This window comes from Diospyros lotus, chromosome 6 (assembly GCF_014633365.1).
Source record: "Diospyros lotus cultivar Yz01 chromosome 6, ASM1463336v1, whole genome shotgun sequence".
NCBI lineage: Eukaryota > Viridiplantae > Streptophyta > Magnoliopsida > Ericales > Ebenaceae > Diospyros > Diospyros lotus.
The window spans coordinates 13,547,482-13,563,359 of record NC_068343.1 but is presented as its reverse complement, the minus strand read 5'-3'; the positions used below and the strand labels follow the sequence as shown (position 1 = coordinate 13,563,359).

General features: G+C 37.5%; 1 protein-coding gene across 8 annotated transcripts in view; it reads left to right on the top strand.

Moving 5' to 3' along the window:
* The window catches only part of LOC127804306 (uncharacterized), a 45,709-nt gene that overhangs the window by 5,220 nt on the left and 24,611 nt on the right, over positions 1-15,878 (top strand). For 2 of the 8 annotated variants that reach the window (XM_052341158.1, XM_052341152.1), the window contains exons 3-4: positions 6,306-6,402; positions 6,542-6,605. The exons of 1 other annotated variant lie outside the window; for it this stretch is intronic. In XM_052341158.1, the coding sequence (XP_052197118.1) occupies positions 6,306-6,402; positions 6,542-6,605 (161 nt within the window). Of the gene's footprint in view, positions 1-6,305; positions 6,403-6,541; positions 6,606-6,709; positions 6,767-14,411; positions 14,450-14,558; positions 14,641-15,878 lie in introns of all 8 variants that reach the window. 5 more of the 8 variants (XM_052341160.1, XM_052341154.1, XM_052341156.1 and 2 more) reach the window with 4 other exon arrangements.

The window sequence follows — 15,878 nt, the reverse complement described above, 5'->3', positions numbered from 1 at the left end:
AGCTCCATCAACTAAGTATATTTTGGTGATCATAGTTGATTGGCATTTCTCTAATTTTAGATGATCAATTGATGACCTGGGTAGCACATCGTATCTATCAACGAGGAAGCAGTCGATCTTGTTGTTATTCTCGGACAAGATCCAATCAACAGTGATTAGGATTAATTGGCAGTGATTGATATTGGTTTCCTAAACCAAAGATGTATCTTCTAGAAGATAGGTTGCTGTATATTTCTATGATTTGTTGTATCCTAGAGTATATAGTTCCAAAGTCAAATTTGGAAACTTCCTTATTTTGGTTCGTAGAAACTTCCTAATTTGGTAGGAAGTCTTGTATATATTTTTACCTAACCCCTCAAAGGGGAATAAGATTGATAGCCCTTTTATGTCTTTTAGAGTCATAAGATTATAGTTGCTGATTTTTTTGACTATTGTGGCCTACATCAATCTTCTTTTCAAGATAGTATGTCTAATACACAAAACCCTATACCAAACTCAGTCGATTCTAGCAACACAACGGAAATTCCATTTGCTAGAACCAATAGCGGGGATCAGGGGGAGAGTTACAAAACCTTCAAGTAGCTTACCGGTTGAATGGTAAGATCTACTTGAAGTGGTCCCAATTGATTTGCATGTTCCTAAAGGGAAAAGGGAAGTTGAGTAATTTATTGTGGACTGGTCCTAAGGAGGAAGATCCAGCGTTTGTAGCATGGGACGAGGAGGATTCCTTGTTGATGTCCTGGTTATGGAACTCTATGGTTCTAGAGATCAGTGATACGATAATGTTCTTAACAATAGCCAAGGACATTTGGGAGGCAATCAAGCTTACCTACTCCAAGGTTCGTGATGCATAATAGATCTATGAGATAAGGACCAAAGTGGTAGCCACCAAGCAAGGTACAAGGACCATCACGGAGTATGCAAATCTATTGTAGACCCTATGGCAAGAGCTGGACCATTACCAATGCTTGAAGATGAAGTGCAGTGAGGATGCTGCCTTACAAAAAAGATTCGTAGAAAAGGAGAGGAGGTATAACTTCCTAGTTGGCCTAAACATAGACTTTGATGCGGTAAGGGTACAAATCCTCGGTAAGGAGGATTTGCCTTCCTTGAATGAGGTTATTTCCATAATACATGTAGAAGAAGGAAGAAGGGGAGTTATGTTAGAAACTTCCTCGGTGGAAAGCTCTGCCTTGGTGTCCATGAAGGCTTAAAATCAAAACAAAGGGCCTAGAGAAGAGAAGAAGGCTATGGATAGAGACTCTCTATGGTGTACTTACTGCAAAAAGCCTAGGCACACCATAGAGAAATGTTAGAAGCTCCATGGAAGGCCACCCAAAGGAGGACCATCAAAAAACGTAGGGCAAGGTTAGGTGTATATGGCCAGCATACATCAACTCCCTGAATAGAAGGATTAAGAACAAAGAGAGGCACTAGAGCTCAACAGGGCTGAGATCGAAAGATTGAGGAATTTTTTGGGATCCCTTGACAAGAAGGTTGAGAAAGGTACCTGCTCTCTTGCTCTCACAAGTACTTCTTTCCCTTTTTTTTCCTTGCATGCTTCAGAACTAGTTCACCAAAACTCTTGGATCCTGGACTCTGGAGCCTCAGATCACACGACTCATTTTTCCCAATTCTTTATCACCTATAGTCCTTGTTCTAGCTCTAAAAAAATTACAATGACAGATGGATATTTGACCACTGTCGCTGGTCAAGGAGATGTTCTTCTTAATGAAACCCTTAAAAATGTCTTTCATGTTCCTAAATTATTTAGCAACCTCATCTTTATTTAAAAACTTATTTTGGACACTAATTGCAATGTTGTTTTTCATTCAAATTTGTGTGAGATATAAGAACAGGGCATGAAGAGGATGATTGGGCTTGCTAGGGCTAGGGCTAGGGTTGGGACTGGACTCTATTATCTTGAGGAATCGGGTGAGTAGGACAAAAAAGAGAATTTCTCTTATGTCTTGCTTGGGTCAGTCTAACAAAGACCAATTGTGGTTGCACCATTATTGGCTTGGCCATCCTTCCTTCCTAACTCTTAGGGTGATGTTTCCAGATTTATTTAAAGGTCTAGACATCAAAAATTTTCATTATGTTGTATGTGAGTTTGCTAAACACAAGAGGGTGTCTTTTTTCCTCCATCCAATAAAAAGACCGCTCTACCTTTCTCTCTAATCCATAGTGATGTTTAGGGACCATCAATTGTTTCCAATATTTCTGGGGCACGATGGTTTATTATTTTTGTGGATGATTGTACAAGGGTGGTATGGTTATATCTGTTGATAACAAAATCTGAGGTAGGGAAAATGTTTCCTATATTCTATAACATGGTCAAAAACCAATTTAGGGTAGAAATAAAGAGGTTTAGGTTTGATAATGCCAAGGATTTTTTCAATCAAACCCTATTTGTTTTCAGATTAGGACGAAGTTTTCACAAGCCTACTTTGGAAAAAGCTCATGAAGTCCCAAGGAACACAGCTGCACATGTCTTCCTCCTATCGCCTAGAGATAGATGAGCAAACTGAAAGGACCAATCAGTGCATCGAGACGTACGTGTGAGCCTAGTGCATCCTACCAGGTGGCATAAGTGGCTCTCCTTAGCCCAATGGTGGTACAACACCACCCCACACTCTTCCCTGAAAATGACACCATTTGAAGCGACACCATTTGAAGCACTCCACAGATACAAACCTCCTCTCTTACCACTAGGAGGAAGCCATACCTTGGTAGCTACTGTGGACAATTATTTGGCTCAAAGACAGCAGATGCTGCATACCTTAAAGAAGGAGCTAGCGAGTGCCCAAAATCGAATGGAGCAGTATGCAGACAGAAAGAGGAGTGAGAGATCTTTTTCGGTGGGAGATAGGGTGTATCTAAAATTGAGGCAAGCCCAATTGAAGATTATATCCCCCAAGGCAGTCACTAAGCTGAGCCCCAAATACTATGGCCCGTATGAAGTAATAGCCAATGTGGGACAGGTGGCCCATCGACTACAGCTCCTGAAGGGGTCTGACATACCCCGGGTTCCATGTGTCACTTCTCAAACCTTATTCAGGCAACAATCTAGTAAGCTCTACTCTACCCCCAGCAATTCAATCTACTTAACAGGTGGTGGAGCCTATAGCCATAGTAGACAAAAGAGTCATCTACAAGCAAAGGGTGCCAATCACTAAGGTGTTAGTACGTTGGTCCAATCTCCACCTTGAAAACAACACCTGGGATTACCTTCCCGATCTCTTGAAGCAATTCCCTAGGGCGGCAGGGCTATTGTGACTGGCTTGAGGACAAGTAATGTTAGTATGATGGATTTTTGGCTTTCTATTACTTGTATTTTGCAGAATATTTGTACTGGAGAGAAGCAAGAGAGCTTTTGAAAATTCTGAACGTTCTCCTGCTTTTCTTAAGGGAAACATTCTCAGTTTCCTTTTCCTTTGGGTTAGTGGGCCTTTTTGTTTCTTTTTTGATATCTTGTGAAGTTTTAAGATTTTCATGTATCATAAGTAGGTTCTTTTGTATGGAAATTACCCCCTTAAGGTGCTTCTTTTATATACAGTGTGGCCTTTCAAAATGGGAAAAAGATTGAAAGGTGTTACAATTGGGAGCACTGTTGGTCAAGAATTTACCCAATAAACCAACAAATCTGCCCACTCTTTATGCACTCTCTCACCCATTCAACAATATACAACATAAACAGAAAATTAAAGAATTGACAAAGGATAGAGTTAGAGCAATCAAACCACACAATACACTGAGATTTATCCTGGTTTGAACTGGTTAAAACCAGTCCTACATCCAGCCTTCACAGAGAGCGCAATTCACTATAATCTTGATGAAATCAGTACATAGAAATCACTCATAGCACACCCCACAATCCTCACTGAAAAACCGAGAACCCTCACTGCAAGATTACAAAGATGTCTCTTCTATCTTTTCTCTAGCAATACAGCTCTCACAATCAATGAGTACGATCAGAATCTTAGGCCCTCGACAGACTTCCCCAAGCCTCTTATTTATAGACATAAGAGGCGTGAGTTACAATGAGGGAATACTAGGAATACCCTATCTGCCCCTCACTTAAATTTACATGCAATTAGCATTTTATTTCCTAATTTGCCACTGCCGAATATTAGCCTAATATAACCTAGTCCTTCTAGAACATCCAGCCACTCAATACAAAACTTGAATAACAAAAGGTGATTTACTTTGCATTTATGAAACCAAGTTGGATTATTCAATGAGTGGTATTTTTGATCCTTTGGATGTGGGGTGATGCATAAGGTTAATGTGACGATTGGTTCTGTCTGTCCTTTCTCTGTTTCTGTTAAGGTTAGTAACATTCTTGACAGTTTTGAGTGGTCATCTCGTGGTTCTCAGGGGAGTTGGGATAAAAGCTTATCATGTTCTGAAATATTGGGCGAAAGGCTTCTGGGGTTCCCTTCTGTGTCTGTTGAGGGATGTCAGTGTTATTTGCTTCTGTGATGAGTTTATTCATTAACTTGTCAAATTTCAACTGAGTTTATTCATATAGTAGAAATTCATTCCATATGGTTTTGGTTGGGTAAGGTTTATTCCATGTATTGTGCCATTAGATTTTTCATTTCTGCTGATTGGGGAAGACACTTCCCTGATGTTAGTCAGTCTTCACTTCCTAGAGTTCTGTCTTTATCACTCTCTCTTTTTGTTGTGCAGTGGGGTATACTCCTCGGTCCTTCCCCCTTTTATTTTGAGAATATGTGCTTGAAGGAGGAAGTGTGGAAAGGTTTTCAGACGTAGTTGGAGGGTGGCGGGAAGGGTGATGCAATCAAAGCAAATAAAAATCCTGGTTTCATGTCATTAGGAGTTTCTAATTTTATCTAAATTTATTTTAGTTTTATTAGGACTTATAGTGGATTTTGTGATAGAATTTTAGTGGTATTTGGTTACCATATTAGGTAAGAGTAGTTCTAAGAGAGTTTTGATGGTTGTGTTTTATGAAACCTATATATATACGGCTCATTGTTGCAATTGGGAATATGTTTTTTGATTGATTGAATAATTCTTCTCTGCTGAATCCCTCCCCCCCCTCAAAAAAAAAAAAAAAAAACTCTCTCTCTCTCTCTCTCTCTCTCTCTCTGGGCCTTCCTTCTCCCTCTATACATCTTGATTTCTTATCTTTCTCTTCAATTTTCTGCCATCTTTTTGTTGTTCTGGATCGAAGGATATGAGGTAGTTGGTTAAAGTTTCGGAAAAATGACATTGGGAAATGGAATAAAGAGAATCTTGTTAATGTTACTTAGGATTAGTTGCCTTTTTGGAGCTTTTTCTTCCATATTCTTGGTCTTTAGTTGGTTATGCTGTCTTATGTGATGGAACTTCTGTTTGTTTGGGTTGCACACCCTATGCATCTAGTTCAGAATAGATTTCCTTTGAGATGTGGCAAATTTGGAAAGATACAAGCAGTATGGCCTTTGAGATGGGAGCATTTAGTCCATTCTTTTAACAGGTCTAATTTGGTTTCTCTTTCCTGTGGTGCTGAACTTCTGTTCACTTTTTTTTTTGGTGTAAAAATAGCAGCAACTAGATTTTGAAACTGTAGACAAAGACGCCTTGCCCCTTTGGATTATCCTCTATTTATAACCTTATAATTTACAGCTTAGGAATCTTAAACAAAAGGAAAGAATACATAAGGGAAGTATATAAATCTTAAACAAAAGAATATACAAGAATCATCCTAATTACAGCTCACATACATTCATGATTCTTTAGATTTGATTGCTTTGTTGTCTTTCTTGATTGCCTCCATGGAATCTGCCATTTACAGTGGTCAACCTTTCCATAATAACCATAGGTTTACAGCTGTAACAGCTGTCTTGCCAGCCCTCTTTTACCCTAGATTCCAACATTTTCCTTTGCTTACTGTCTTGATGACCTTTTTTTGTAGGCTGTTCTGTATTGCTGCTTCTTGTTTTGTATAGGGTTTGCTTCCTCTCTGGCCGTGGTTTATTTGTTTGTTATCACTATGAGCTTTCCCAAAGAACACTCTTATATGAATGGCTATTTTTTATTAGAATTGGTGCTGTTCTAACGAGGTATATTTGTGTGCTATGGGTTGTATATTCTGTTTTTTAAGAAGGTCCATACTGGTGGTCTTTCATTTGATTAAAGTGTCACAGTTATCATTCACTCTTAAATACATTTTGTACCCTTTGATTGCATCGAACTGAGGATGCGCATCTGTCAAATACTTCTTGTTGTTTGCTGTTTTTGGGTTCTTCTTCTCAATAACGATTATTATTGTTAATTCTATATTTCTATAACAGGTGGAATTTCAAGGGGTTCTAGAAGGGAAAGATTGTTGAGTAAATTTGTGGAGAATGAGTGTGAAAAGATAGACCGGCTTATGGAGCTTTATACGAGGTTATTCCTTGTGTCCTGTCTCTTTAACCATGCAAGTAACAGTTGTAGGGTCTCTAAACAATCTTCTCCCAAGCAGACATGAGTAGTTTTCTTCAAGGCTTATATTACAGCATCTTTTGACATTAATTTTTTCCCCCAGATACTCTAATAGGGTGAAAGCAGAGACTGAACGGATGAATCAGCTTGAGCTTGAGGATTTAGAGGTAATTTTTATTTTGTAGTGCTCATGTTATAACCATTGCATTGTTTAATCTCTCCAAGTCACTTCTTCAATTTAAAGTTGATTTGCATGCCTTAAATAATGCAGATGGATGAAGATGAAAAGTACAACCGGAAGCTTGAATCTGGACTTTACACTCTCCAGGTCTGGGATTTGTTGTAGTTATACTTATCAAAAAAAAAAAAAAAAAAGAAAAGAAAAAAGATATGTTGGTTTTGATCTTCTCTATCATGTTCTTTTGATTAATATTAATTATGTTAGGTATGCTATGCAGGATTTTGTGGGTCCTGTGCAGTAATTTATGGGTAGACTACTACAAGATTTTAAAGCATTACTCTGTTTTTGTCAAATCTTTAAATTCACTACTAACAGAATATATTAAAAATTGGAAATCTCATCAGATCAGCACTAATATGCAACATCTTATTAGGAACTGGAATTTCTATCTAATTTTTTCAGAAAATTGATATTACAGTAATATTGCATTTATTTGCCTCAAGAAGCTTTTGGATCTGCCTCATAAAAAATGTCCTAATATAAGCAGAAGGAATTAAGATGCTGGCGGCCAGCTTCAGCTCTACCATCTTGTTCAAGCTGACATTTTCTTGCTGTTATTTCAATTTGATAATGGTTTGCTGATCTATGCTTTCTTGTAAACGTATTTGACACAAAAGAAGAGAAAATATGGGTAAAAATGTAATTGAGAAGCCATGTCTCATGGGTTCACATCCCAAAAGCAATTGTTTCCAGGTGTAACTCACACAGGACTATACTCATGTGGCACTCCGTTTCCAGTCAATGCTGGGTGTGACTATTCCCCCACCCAATCACATACTCTCGCTCCTACTTCCTTACGGAGTGGACCCATCTTGGCCCAAATTTACCTCATATCTAGTGTCCTAATGGGGTGCACAATTATAGTAGAGGCATGATGCACGAGTCTCACTCAAATACTACTTTGTTGTCGGCTAATAACTCGAAAGGAACTGTTCTTAAATGCGGCTCTCCTAAAACTTTGCATATCTACGTGCCATTTATCTCCCAACTAAAGTAGTGATAATCTATTTAAAAATATTTAGATTATAAGTCTAGGGCTTGAACTATGGTTAGGAAGATATTGTTATTATCGATTGAGAAATGAAGGATATTAGATCATGCCTACTGAGACAAATATCAGTAATTCAGTATACTGTTCCATAAACCAACACCTAGCATGTGGAATTATATTGCAGAAGCATTTGAAGTAAACTTTTCTACAAATTCTTTTTTGGGAAAATTTCACGTGGTACCTTTGAGGTTTAGGACAATTGCAAAAAGTACCCTTGATATTTGAGAAAATGCAATGAGTACCCCTGAAATTTAATGTAATGCTGCAATTTCTCCCTGTTAAACATTGAAAATGACCAAAATGTCCTTATATGTAAACACTTTTTTCTTCAATTTTCATTTATATTTCTTTCTCTTCTCAAATCCCTCATATCTCTCTCTCTGGGTTTTATGAAACCCAAATGAGTTTGGGTTCTAATGAATGCAGATCAGCTAGGTTTCGTTGAACCCAAAGGCACTTGTATAAAACTTAGATCTCTCTCCTCCCTCTGTGTTCTGCATTTAATAAAACCTAGATCTGGGTTCTGTCAAGCCCTTCTTCTTATTCTTCTCTCCCTTTTTTTGTGTTCTGGGTTAGATGGAATCCAGATTTGGGTTTCGTCAAACCTTTCTTTTTCTTCTTATTTGTACTTCTTTTTCTTCTCTCTCTCTCTCTCTCTCTCTCTCCATTGCTTGGGTTCATTACACGCCAGTCATGAAACCATGTGATGAACCTAGATGGATTTGCTGCTCGCTGATTAGAACCCACTGGGTTCATTGTTGATGTCGGTGATGAACCTAGTGGGTTTTGTTCGGGGTCAGTTAGTTTTTTTAATTTTAATTTTTCAATTAGAGGAAAGAGGAGAGAGAATGAAGGGTAAATTGGTTATTTGACCCCTTTATTTAACAAGGAGGGTGGTGATTGCTATTTCTCAAACGGTAAGGGGTTTCTTGCAATTTTGCCAAACCTAAGAGGTGTTCTTGCAATTTTCTCTTCTTTTTATTTGATAGGAAATGGGCTTTCCACCAAGTCATTTTTTTGCTTTGAGTGATTGGGTTGCTTATCTGAGAACATGCATGTCAGGATCCCACGTTTTTGCTAGGGTTTGAATAGGAAATCTGGAAGGAACCAAGGGATATAGAATGGAGGGAGGAATAGACTGAAAGGGAGGGAAATAACAGTAAGAACAGAGGGAGAAATGCAGTCAGAACAGAACCAAGAGAGAGAATCAGAGAGAAACGAGAGAGATTAGACTTGAGAGAGAGAAGATTTCAATTATCATTCATCTATGTCCATTCTCTAATTCATCTAGCCTATTTATAGGCCGTTCTGAAAGGTTCAAATATTCATGTACAAACATGAACAGCAACCTAGAATACAATAAAGTAAATGCATTTAAAATAACTATTATTATATTTACAATTATATCTTTAGAGATCCTTGGGGTTGTGACAATGCGCAGGACTTGTGCCAAATGCAATAAAAAAGATGTACATTTGTTCACTTGCTAAATAATTTGAAGACAGCAAAAGATTACCTAAGTAAAAGTTATGTTTACAACACAAAAAAATTGCTTGACAAAAAATATCATTTCAGAAGAATGGCTACTTTACCTGACTGGAAGTTCTCAAAGATGGTTAGCAAGTCTGTTTGAAAATAACCACGAGCATTCAAAAGGAACTACACATGACTAAGGTTGTGTTCTGGAGTAGGCTTGCCATGGTTTCAGTACAGCCAATAATTCTATATGGGGTCAAGGCTTCCAAACAACATCCCTGTGGGAATTGACTATTAAACTTGACTCTTTTTTTTTTTAATAATCATTGGACTGTCTGGTTTCTTTATTAAATGGACAAATAGTCTGGACTGGTTCAGTTTAGAGAAGTCCAGAGTCTCTTTTTCTTCATTTGCTTGTCTTGATCCATTGCCATGAATTGTGTCTGGTTGTGGTTTAACTTAGATGATTTCCAGCTGCCCTTAACTGAGATTAGCAGCCTCTTAGTAACTGGGATTGATGAGGAAGCCATGTTTTTCTATATGAACCAATTCCAGAACTATTTACCGTGTTAAATCAAGTAATTTTTCAATAAGAAATCCATGCGACTTCACAGCTCACACGATCTTAGTGGAAGCTTAATTGTTGCCAACTTGCCATATGTTCTAGTTAGGCAGGACAAGGTTTTTGTGCTCCTTAATATGGCATTGACTTGTGTGTTCTCACATTGTTAAGCAGTTGCAAGGTCATCAGAGGTGAAAGGCACCCTTAAGTCACCATGACTTTATATTACCTGAGGCACTAAGTGCCCAAAAGTCTCTCGCTTGAGCAATCAAAGTGCTAAATTGATAAAAAATTAATGAACATATTTTACATGAAAACGATAATCAGATAATATATAAAAGACTTCTAAAATACTCTTTAAATACAAGTTCTTTTAATAATGTTCAAACAAGTAACTTTTGGATCTTGCAAAATATTTTATTTCCAGGCTGAATCTTTTCTTTTCCCCATTTCTACTTGATGAAATAGATTCAGTAGCCATTTGTTGTAGCAATAGTAACAATGCTAAAAGAATATGGAATGTAATTAAAAAGCAAATAAAGAATGAACAAAAACTAAACTAATTGGATAGTATAATGACCATCAACAGCCTAATTATAAGCCCAAAGAAAGCAACACATTAGAATTCTAAAGAGAAGAAACATAGAGATTGGTTGTTTGTCACTAGGCCACAACCATAGGCTACGGGAAGAACAAGGGAGAGGGATGGTCATCAGAGGAATCACCTACCACTGGTGAGCCTACCAGTTAGGAGCAGCAGTTGGAAAGATTAACCATGTGTTGTCATGTACAAGTGGTTCACTTGCTAAAACCCTTGAGAGCTCTGGCTAATCTCTAGTAACTATACTTAAAAAAAAGAAAAAAAAAAAAACTCTAGTAACTCTTCTCTTGCTCGCCTCCTTGTGATCTATGCGGTGGTGACCTTTCCAGCTACTAAAGAAGAGAGAAGATGGAAGAAATTGAGAAGGCAACTTATCGTGATCGTGTGAACAATATCAATTAGCAATGACTCAACAGTGATTTTTCCATTTTCTTCTCCATTTTGCTTCTGTTTCCTCTTTGTTTTAAGCTTGAAAGTGCATTTTCGTATACCTTTTTGTTTTATTTTTTGTGTCAATTCTTCTTCTTCTTTTTTTTTTTTTTGTTTTGTTTTGTTTTTGTTTTTAAACATGGCTCCTAGGTGAGCACTGTTGATGCCTGTCGCTTAATTTGAGGCCCTCACCTAGGAGTCACTTGATTGATGTCATCTTGCATAGAGGTACACAAGGCACTTCCATTGTGGCCTTGAGTGCCCCAAGCGCCTAGGCGAGCGAGGTGCTTCCTTTTGACTACATTGAGTGGTTGTGTAGATTCACTCATGAGAGATATGGTTTGTGAGGGTGTTTTGCTGGGAAAATATGATTGTTGGTGGGGGGATTAATTTAGTTATAGCTTTTGAAATCATTATAGTGTTGAGGTGTGGAGGGGCATTATATGGGTTCGGGGGCATTATACGAGTTTGGGATAGAAAAGGAATGGCTTGAGATTATCTTTTAGTTGTTCCAGATCTTTTCTTGCTACTTAGGGCGCCCTTGTCCTTGGATGATATTGCTTGATCCCCTTAATTTAGGCTGAACTGCAAGGAATGTAAAGCTGATTGCATTGAATGCTGCTTGTTTCAGGATCACCCACAACTAGGAACAGTGAGGGCAACCTCTTTGGGAGGAGGAACATTTTCTGATTGTCTGTTCTATGATGCATTATCTGAGAAGGGGATGTTAGATTTCTTTAGAAGATATTTTGAAAATTGAGGACTCCTTTAGCTTCTTTGTTTTGACTTCTTTACTAGGTTTTTTTTCTCACTCCAGATAGTTTAAGAAAGTTCAGAGCTATTCTGGTTGATTGTGGAAGAAGAATGGGGAGATGGTGTATCACCTCTTTCATTGCCCATTTCTCATAATGTTGAGATTTCCCATTCAATTTTTGGCATGCAGAAGGTTATTTCTACCTCATTAGTGGAACTTTTGTCTTCTTAGGCTTGGGACAGTCCCAGACATAGAGGTACACAAGGATCAAATATCATTTCAATAGGTTGCTTCAGTCTGAAGATGGAATTGTTTTGAAATTTGAAAACATGATGTAAATGAGAAAAAATTGGAAACATTATAAAACGATAAAAAACATTGACCAAAATTTTCATATGTTTGAATTTAGAACTAGTATGCAAGTATTTTGACATGTTGAAGTGTTTATAATGTTTTGGACTATAGCTAACAACTTAATACTAACATGTAACTCCTAATGCATAATAAGTAAATAATAGGGTAAATTTTTTTTAGGCCTTCTGTAATTTGAGCCTTTTGCACGGAGACCTCTTGTGGTTTAAAAACCTCTTTTAAGGTCCTTGTGGTGTGCATTTTTTTGCTGTGGGCACCTTCTCCTTTACAAAAGATGTTAATTGAGGTAAATTAAGTAAAATTTAACAAAAAATAAAAATTAAATTAAAAAAAAGGAAATCCAGTGGCAGAGGACGTAATCTATGGTGACAGGGGGTTTCAAATCCTCAAAACCCATTGTTGCAACAATGGCTTCTAGCTACCTGAAAAAAAAACCTCAATACACACATTGGTTCTAGATTGTGGAGAACCCAATGACAGGTTCTGACAACTAGAACCCATCATCGCAATGGGTTCTGTTGGACACTAGATTTCCTTTTATATTTTGTTTTTTTTTTTCTAGATTTTTGAATGTTTATTTTTAGTTAAATTTTATGTACTTTAGTTTAGTTAGGGCTTAATTAATGTCGTTTGTGATAGAGGGGTGTCCGAGCAAACAATCTAAACCACATGGACCTCCTGACACATTTTTAAACCACAAAGGTCTCCAAGTAATAGCCCAAACCATAGGGTTAGGGGCAATTTAACCTAAATAATAATGTACGTTTTTTGTATTACAAATTAGCATGTTATGCATAGTAATAAGTAGAAATGATACACAATATACTACAAATAAATACTATTGCATAACATTATGACAATAAGATTAAGTAATTATAATTTATTCATATAGTAATATCCATTATTAGTATTGAATAGTTTACTATGATATTATACCTTGGTATTGTAATAATATGTTCTTTTGTGACATTTAAGACACTGGGTCTCCCTAAGAAGAATCAAGAGACCTCTCTCAGGTCTCTGTCAAATAATAGATAGATAGATCAGTAAATAGACCATTGGGTCTCTTAGTTTGCAAACCTGATGAGGTAAAGTGCAATTCAATGGAAATCCTGATCCTGGTGATGTGCCATGGGGTCAGAGAGTATTGAACTTATGGGACACTGTAATGTTTCATCTGGTGCAGTATGAAACCATACAATACCAAAACCAAACCAAAACAATGTTTAGTTCCTTGTTTCTTATGTGGCTACTTCTTTTGTCATGTTGTGCATCTGTCATGAAATGAACAGATGAGTGTTTGAATGTGAAAAAGCTTCAATTCCTTCCTTGAAGCTACCATTCTGGTTTCCCCTTTTTTGAGGTTGAGAGAGAGAGGCCACTAGTCCTTGGCTTTGTTCTTCTGGTTATTAAATTACTTATTTCTGCACATTGATAGATAGGTTATGTGACATTTATCTTTATGTCATGGCTTATGTCATTAGGATTAGCTTATGTCGTGGCTTATGTCATGACCCATTTAGTATTAGTATATATAGGTATACAATCTATTATTTGAGTGATGAATTTATTTCCTCCAACTAGAGTTTCTCTCAAGTTTTCTGATTCAACTTGGTATCAGAGTCAAACCCTAGTTGCAGTCACGGCCTCCTGTCAGCTGCAGTCGTTGTTCCGCCACCATAGCTGTCGTTGCCGCCCACGGACACCCTACAGCCAGCCACTCTGTCCGTCAATGATGCCTCCAGATCCGCAGCTCCATTGCGTCTCCGCTACCTCAACGCCGCTGCTGACTCTAGCTCCATTGCGACCTCGCTGCCTCCACATTGCTGCTGCCCCCAATTGTTGCCGTCATTGCTGTTGGCCTTCTCACCATCGCAACTGCCGCTCAATCTCCCTTCTCCGGTCGTCATCGCCATCGTCGGTCGGTAGATCTCAACCTCTGGTCTCTCAGATCTTGTAGTCGCTTCTCTGGATCTTATGCATCGCATAGATCTCGTGTCGCCCCTGTATTGTCAATCTGCCATCGTCACCGCCTCCTTCCTCGCGACTGTCTTCTACAACAACGCCCCCACACGCCCTCGGATAAACTACATTTGTAACAAGTTTGGCACATGTAATATATATGTTCCACCTCGAGGGGGAGTGTGAGATTTATTTGGTTTATTTCATGACCCATTTAGTATTAGTATATATAGGTATACAATCTATTATTTGAGTGAGGAATTTATTTCCTCCCAACTAGGGTTTCTCTCCCTCAAGTTCTCTGATTCAATAGGTTCTATGGTGCTTTGAATGTCTTTCTTGAATCTATGCTCCATAGGGTTTACCCTGTTTATGATGGTTTTCTTCTTCAATGATACTCGCACACAGTAAGTATCATTATTTATTGCTATAGTTCTCAAGATTTTCTGCGCCTGCCCCCCCCCCCCCCTCTCTTCTCCCGCCTCCCCTCTTTTGTGTTCACTGTTTGTATGTTTGATTCTGCAGCTGATTGCTGTTATTTTGGGTCATCTTTGGACGTCTGAGTAAGTTTTGGCACCTAAACTATGTTATTATCTTCCTCTAATAAATTTTATTTATGGAGCTGTTCTTGTTCTCTTATTTTTCTTATCTGAGATTGCTAATCTTTGGCAGACACCCAAAAATGAGAACAAGAATTGAACTACTATTGAAACAGAATAGACTCACGAAGCAAGATGTTAAGGATATACTTCAGGTATCTGCTTTGCTCGTAAAGCTTGCTAAATCTTTACAATTTTCTTTGATCATCGTATCTCTCCATAAAAAACAAATTTCAATGTTCATTCATTACATCTTTTATATTTCTGTGTTTCTGTCTTGATGTTGTTATAGAACTTGGGTTCCTTAAGAGTTGTAATCATTTGGTTTGGGGAGCTGTAGTTAAATTATCTAAGGATCAAGTCCAACATTTAAGCCATCCTTTTAGTGAAACAAATCCATCTCCTTCTTGCTGGAGGTGTGCATTTCTGGGGTGCTTTCAGCTCTCTAGAACTTGGTTATATTATCAGTGTAGTCAAAAGTGATCACCTGGCTCACCTAGGCGCTCAGGCAGTGCAAGGTGCTGGGGAAGTGCCTCACCTGCTGCTAGGCGAGCTCCTCTTCTGAGGCATCAAGTGCCACAAGTGCTTGCCTAGGCTGTAATGAATCAAAATAAAAAGAAAATTTGAAGGAAAGTGAAGGGTCATCTACAGAAGGGATGTGAAAGGTCTCTCAGTGTGATAGGAAGAGTAAAATGAAGAGGAAAATGCAAAAACAAAGAAGAAAAGCAGACGCACCTGGCTCCTCCTTGTTTTGTATGCTGTTGATGTTGCTTTTTAGTCACTGTTGCACTGTTTCTTAGTTAGTGTTTTAACTTTTCAGAGTGCTAATTATTGCTCGACAGTCACTTTTTTGTTCTATGATATATATATTTTGTTCTATACTTTTAGTCAATACTCAGTTAATATTTGCAAGAAAAGAATTATGTTTGTTTGCTACAACTTTAAGCCTGCAACAATGTAACTTGTAACCTCATATATAATATTGTTTGTTTGTTAATATTATATATTATATAGCTGTATATAAATTATATAACTTATATTTTCGTGTGAATATTTATATTATATTATATGTTTGATTGTTTTCCTATAAGTATTTAAAATTGTTTATTTTATATATAAATATTGAACATTTGTTATGTGTTTATTTTCTTTTTCATATTGAATATATTTTTTTATTATTATTTTTTTAAATTTAGAGCCTTGCTTTGGTGAGGCAAGTGATATTTTAGTGCCTCAGGCTATATAAGGTTCATAGCTCCATAAGGGCGCCTTTCGCCCTTGATTACCTTGTATATTATTTAAGAAAACCATTGAAAAAAAGCTCATTGATTACCTGGTTTTAGGATTATTTATACCTTTTAGAGGTGGACTTCAGCATTTCGTCATTTCAAAT